Genomic DNA, 6,953 nt, shown 5'->3' on the forward strand with positions numbered 1-6,953 from the left:
ATGCTTTTGATGCAAGACCAAGAGTGTGTAAAGTATTTTGGCATCAGTGTCTCAGAATGTATAGTCTTACTGCTTTTCTTAATGCCTCCCCCCTCTCTCAAAAAATCCACTCGGATTTTGCTGAGTGATCCTCCCATGAGATATCCAGGTAACTGAAGTCACCCATGACAACCATGGTCCTGGAGCATGTGGCCTCACCCAGTTCCCACGCGAACTCCTGGTCAAGCTCTTGACTTTGGGTGGGAGGTCTGTAGTAGGTTCCCACCATTGTGTCCCCTGTGCCATGTTCCCCATGGATTTTAACCCAGAGGGTCTCCAGTCATCCATCCTGGTCGCCAACATCAGCTAGCAGGGATGTCTAGCTTTCCTTAACAGAGAGACCCCCTCCCCCCTCACGTTCCTGTGAGACAGTCCATCTGCTCCACCATCTCAGTGTTCACAAGCCTGGTACCTCTAGGTACATAGAAAAAACATATAAAGCTGTGTGTACAGCCAAGTAGCTGATTCTCTGAACCAGAATCGAATCTTCAGATTCAGATTTGGCTGAATCGAATTGGGACAGCGATCCAAATCAGTGAATCAAATGACTGTCCCCCGAATCAGGCCGAATCAAATACTGTCTGCTTCACACACCCCTACTACATTTCTTCTAGGCTATGTTAAGACATCGGTGTAGCTTAACTTTTTATGATCGTGAGGATTGCAAAGTTTGTTACAGTTGTAAATAGCTCTGCTTCATGTTTGCCATGTGTAAAACATGGACAATATTCAGTTCTTCACAGATCTGAGACTGCTTTGATTGATTATAAAATGTTCTATAGATGACAGATGCTAAGAATGTGGAGTAGTTATTTTGTTAATTCATTGTCATCTCATGATATCTGCATGCAAATTTTTAGCCGGTTATATAAAATTAATATTTATGGTTTATTTTTAAGAAGTCTCCTCAAACAGAGAGTTGCACTGATAGTGGAGCAGAGAATGAAGGCAGTTGTCACAGTGATCAAATGAGCAATGATTTCTCAAATGATGATGGAGTTGATGAAGGAATCTGCCTTGAAACCAATAGCGGTGCAGAAAGAATTTCAAAAGTTGGCAGTGAAAAGGTATATTAGAGTATATAAATAAGAACATTCAATTTTAGTATGTTCCTCAAATGGGGGGGGGGGTGTTGTTGGGGTTTTTTTAAGGTTGATTCTCTTTTAAAAGTTCAAATGCATAAAACCACAGTATGGCAAGAAGTCCAAAGGACTTGTCGATCCTTCTAGAATGAGAGAATTTCCCAGATGTTGATTTTTGGTTTCAGCTGCTTTTGTTCTGGCAAAAAGCATTCATGTAAAAAGATGGTTCTTCCTTATAACCAGTGAATTCTTGTTGAGGTAGATTATCAAATCTGTGGCAGGTTTATATTTTGCAAGTATCTTATAGCACAGAGGGCTAGTGAAGAATTATTTTGAAAAGCTACAGAGATTTTCACAGCTGGCAGAATACTGGGAAATTGAGAGAGACCAGAAATTGATCGGAGATGGTATTATTCTGATGCACCACCACCATGTAAGCGCATAACTTTCTTCTGAAATGCTTTTGATGCAAGACCAAGAGTGTGTAAAGTATTTTGGCATCAGTGTCTCAGAATGTATAGTCTTACTGCTTTTCTTAATGCCTCCCCCCTCCCCCAACCTGGTACACGAGTAAATGACATACATTTCAGAGAATGGAGATCTTGTGTCAAATAGGCTAAAATAGGTCAGTCAGGTGTTCCGTGCCCTCTGGAAGACACTGGTTCCCTTCTAGTTTGCACAGTCTGAGTATAAGGCATAGTTGTATGCCTTCATGCTTTACTTTGCGCATGTACATCCTGGTTTATACTTGGTAACTAGTCTTGTATGGACTGCGACTTAATTCCAAAATGCAACTTGTTTGTTGCTCGGATTGCACCCACAACCAGCTTGTAAACTAGTGGTGAATGGTGATGAATACTTACAAGTTGATAAACTAATGGCAAATAACACCACATAAACATTCTGCATAGTAATGAAGGCTGCATAAATTATTTTATTAAGCTATAATTACATATACTATGGTAGTACTCAGATGATCCACCCAGATCAGAACCGTGATGGAATTCATATTAACATGGTAAAAGACAACAAAAACGACAAGTAAAATAATTCTGTTTTATTATAATGAACATCAGTCACAGCACAGTTTTATATAGTTGTTTCATAGTGTGTTGTATGAAGCAAAGCAGAAATAAGTTAAAGGCTAAGCTTCAAGGAGGATTTTGTAGTAGGTATGTATTTTTATATTAAACTTCTTATCCATAATAAGAGGAAGCAAGAGTGGACTTGAGAGGGGGAAATGGACAAAAGACTAATGACCAGTAAGCAAAGGCATATCTCTTATTGTTCTTGATAGTCCGGTAGTGTCTTGGAGCTGACAGAGCATGGGTTTTAAAGCTGTGAAAGACCTTAAATGCAAGATAAGGAACATGCATTTCATGCAATAAAGGAGGAGCCCAAAAAAGTATTTAGAGAGAGAGGGGTTCAATAGTCATAGCAGCAAATCAGAAAGATTGTCTTAGCAGTGGGGTTTTGGAGAGAGAGATTGCAATTGGCAAAGACAGATTGGTAATAGGATGGGGGATGGTTGAACCAAGCATCTTTCCAAGACTAGATCTTGCAGTATCATCAAAGCCATCTCTTTAACAGTGTGTGCTGGTAACCAGCACAGTGTTAACCTTACACTATTATGCAGAAGAAACTGTTTGTATAGTTCTTAAAACAATTTTCTGAGTAGTTTCTTAGAATGATATTGCAAACTCCATTTTTCTTATTGATTTTTTTCTTTCTTTTTTTTTTTTTCTTTTTTTCCTTTCTTCCCCAGAATTCTTTATTGTATGAACTCTTTTCTGTTATGGTCCATTCGGGAAGTGCTGCTGGTGGCCATTACTATGCCTGTATAAAGTCCTTTAGTGATGATCAGTGGTACAGCTTCAATGATCAGCATGTTAGCAAGGTAAAATAATATTTTAATTTTCTTGTCCTCAAATGAAAAAGGTAGTTTGTAGTATTTAATGAGGTTACATATTTTCAGTTTTGAAGTGATGGTGCACAAACTTTGAGCTGCTTATTTGTTATCACCTGACATTAGCTTCTCATCTTTTCCTCCCCTTTTTGTTTGGGTATAATTTTATTACTATATATAATTATTATAATTATATTATTATTATTATTATAATTAATATATTCTTAACTTGAACTTTGCTTTTAAACTTGTTTTTAAAAAGTTCAGATGCAGTTATGTGTTGCTGCTTTTACATTAGCCAGCCTCCTATTTCCAGTGAATATTAGTTTAGAGTACAGATTTAATGCCTCCATTTTGTGAGGTGCTACTGTTTTCCTGTTGAGACATGAAACATCATAATGTGATTCCCTGTTTTTTCTTTTCATTTTTTTTCTCTTTGTTTTTTGTATTGCAGTTGGAAGTAGTAATTCAAATCAAATGTCAAGAAAATAATGTTGGTGAATTCTCTGTGATAGCACACTACAGGTCTTTGTTTTCATCTCATTTTACATTACCGGTCATAAGGTCGCTTTGTCAGTTTGTCTGCTCCCCAGAGCAAGTCTGCTCTCTGCATCAGGGACAGTTATCAGTTAGTATAATGCATTAAGTTGACTGGAAGCAATCTTGCTATTCCTCAACAAATTTGGGATGTTAACGAACATGGGAAGAGACAAAGCTACCTAGCTTGGCAGCACAGTGAGATGGTACCATATTTTCTTGCATGCTCCCATATAAGACATGCATCTTGTTTTGGGAAGGCAGAATAAGGAAAAGAGAATCTTACCTGCCATAGCATGGGCTTGTAATGGCTGAATGCTGGCAGTATACAAGAAAGGCAGAGTCCCATGGTCAACACCACTTAACCTCTGGCTGCAGCTGGTCAGCTCAGTTTGAATGATGATGGAGTTGATGAAGGACTCTGCCTTGAAACAAATAACTATGCAGAAAGAATTTCAAAAATTGATAGTGAGAAAATGTTGGAGCATGTGAAAAAGAACTTACAAATTATGTTCTCCAAATGCAGGGTTTTTTGCTTGGGCAGTGGCTGTGACAGAATTAAACATAAAGCTGATGACAGGACTCCATCTCTCCTGCAGCAGAAGGGAGCAGAGTCCTTTAGCCATTCCAGTGTCTCCATGCCTCCATTCCACCTTGGAATTTTTCTTCACCACTTGAAACATGCATGTCATTTCTGGAGGGTGAATTTGGGTGGAACGTGTGGTACGCGAGTAAAACCAGTTTGTAGGAAGACATATTATTACCTTAGTTATCAGAAGTGTGTGTGTGCGTGTGTGTATGACCCTAAACTTGCTCTTCCATTATCTTACTCTCCTCCCTCTTCTCTAAATTTCCATTCTAAAGAGAATTTAGCATACTTCAAGCTCATTCTTTTTTGTTCTTGAATGTAAAAGTTTCTTCCTGTAAAGCTTCAGATGATGGTTGTGCCCATCTGTCAAACGACATTACATTTAAGGGACAGGGCAGTGTGTTAAAAGAAGTTAGGTCTGTGATTATGTGCAAGCACTGTCAGCTTTGTCTCCTCTCTGCTTATATAAGGGAAGCTCCCTGCTTTCTTAACAGTCGTACTGGAAGGCTTCAGATGTTCAGGGCCTCTACAGCTATAAGTTATGGTTTCTGACTATCAGAAGAACTAAGATGTGAAATACTGATTCCACCAAAGGTGACAGCAAAACTATCAAACTGCTGCGTTTTCACACTTAAGCTCCTGAGATGAACTTAAGTAGTCGTACTTCTCAAATGATGCCCGTAGGCTGCTGGATGGCACTTTCTCCCTTTTAGTGTTTCCTTCCTGTCAAAATGCCAGTAGGAGAAAGTTATTAAAATTAAATTAAGAGTTCACTGAAGATGTGATAGTGTTGTCAGTTTTTGTCATTTTGGAAAATCAGGATTTTTTTTAAAAAGGTGAGAAGCAAAGAAACGTAAATATCAGAATATTCAGGGGACAGGTGAAATTTATTGACTTGTATCAGTTCTGGAGAGTAATGTATCTGATCCTGGAAACTGGTGTATCTGCAGCTTCCCAAAGCCTCCAAGTGTCTTTAGGTATCTTGAGATTCTCACTGGACCAATTTTGTTTTCTATCCTATGGCCTAGTTTCAGGGGCTCTAACATGGCAATGTTATTGCTTACGTCTGCTTCTATGGTAGAGAACATCTGGAAAAGGGGAGTTCATATGTATACACTACATAAAATTTGAAGTAACATGAAATCTGTTTTTGTAAAGCTGTACAGCTATGACACCATTTTAAATTAAAGAAAATTTGGACTAGGTATTGATTGAAAAAGTTTGTGCTCCTTTTTTTGAGAGTCTGTGTGATATTTACATTTTCCCACCTGCAGTTGTTTCCTAAAACATGGCCTTTCAACTCTTATCTAACAGGAAATTTGCTTTCTCGGATTTGAAACATGTATTTGAACCTTCTTCTACATTTTTAAAACCTGTTATAAAATTACAGAAGAATTTAATTAAGTTGAAATTTGTGTGGATATGGGACAAGATAAATGTCCAGTTTCTTACAACACTATGCAGTTAAGAAAGACACTTTCAAAAAAATTAAGAATTATATTTGTGTCAAGTATAAAAGCAAGATCCAAATCACTACTGGGTATGCAGCTATTTGCCATGTCTCCATTTAGAAACAAATGTGAATTGTTGTTTGACTGCAGTAAGTCAGTTTTCCTGAAGTAGGAAGTATAAGTTGATGGTTATTATGTAATGAATGTTTTCAAAATTATTTTTTTCCATTAGATAACCCAAGAAGACATTAAAAAGACATATGGTGGATCATCTGGAAGCAGAGGCTATTATTCCAGTGCTTTTGCTAGGTTAGTAATACACTACTGTTCATTCTTTTTTCAAAATTGGAATGTTCTAACCAACTTGAGTAGCCAGTGTATTTTGATTGCCTCTTTATAGTAAAAAATAACATAGTTTATATCAAGTAGTTGTAAAACAGTTCTGGAGGGAAAACTTCAAATATTTTAGCAATACTAGGAATGCTGTAATTGAAAAAACATTGGGGATCATTTTATAGTTAATACAGGGGTGGGCAATTATTTTGGGTGGAGGGTTGCTTAATGAGTTTTAGTGAGCTATTGAGGGCTGCAAGGGTAGCCCCACCCCTTGACAGGTGCCCCGCTCCCTGCTTGCAATCTTAGGACCAGAAGTCCTGCCCCCTAGCCCCTGACCTTTGCTCCTGGAAGTCCCTCCCCTTGCCCCTGGATGTATTGGGGGATGTCATCTTGGGACCAGAAAAAAGCAAATCACGGTGGCAGCAGGAGCAGGCAACAAGCACTTAAGGCACTTGTTCCCCGCGCAGGTGCTGCCACCCAGCAGCACATAGCTCCAGCCAGAGCTACATGTGGCAGCAAGGAACTCAGCCAGGCTGTCCTGCCTCTTTCGCACAGGTCTCCCCACAGTGCACACGTAGCTTCTGGCACTTGTGCACCACCGGAAGAAGTCCTGTGTGCTGGATCCAGCTGTCTTCCCCACTCCCTGCCACCATGTGCAGGTCCTGGGACTGCTGGGAAGCAGGGGCCAGGGCAGGAAGACGGATGGCTCCAGCGTACAGGGCTTGCTCTGGTGATTCACGAGTGCTGGGAGCTGCACATGCGCACTGTGTGATAGAGGTGGGCTAGCCTGGCTGTGCTTCTTGCCTCCACATGCAGCTCTGGCCGGAGCTGCACACCACCAGGCAACAGCGTCTGCATGCACCCCAAGGGCTTGGCGACTGCTGCTGCCTCCATGGAGGAGTATGGAGGGGTTAGGGTTAGGGTTACACCCACACCCACACCCACACCCACACCCACACACACACACACCCACACACACACACACCCACACACACACACCCACACACACACAC

At 40.0% G+C, this 6,953-nt stretch overlaps 1 protein-coding gene across 6 annotated transcripts in view; it reads left to right on the plus strand.

Annotated features, from left to right (window-relative positions):
* Positions 1-6,953, plus strand: part of USP47 (ubiquitin specific peptidase 47) — a 106,175-nt gene that overhangs the window by 64,738 nt on the left and 34,484 nt on the right. For all 6 annotated transcript variants that reach the window (XM_019551595.1, XM_019551597.1, XM_019551600.1 and 3 more), the window contains 3 exons: positions 939-1,106; positions 2,887-3,018; positions 5,837-5,913. In XM_019551595.1, the coding sequence (XP_019407140.1) occupies positions 939-1,106; positions 2,887-3,018; positions 5,837-5,913 (377 nt within the window). The remainder of the gene's footprint in view (positions 1-938; positions 1,107-2,886; positions 3,019-5,836; positions 5,914-6,953) is intronic.

This window comes from Crocodylus porosus, unplaced genomic scaffold, assembly GCF_001723895.1.
Source record: "Crocodylus porosus isolate Cpor-Errol unplaced genomic scaffold, CroPor_comp1, whole genome shotgun sequence".
Taxonomy (NCBI): domain Eukaryota; kingdom Metazoa; phylum Chordata; order Crocodylia; family Crocodylidae; genus Crocodylus; species Crocodylus porosus.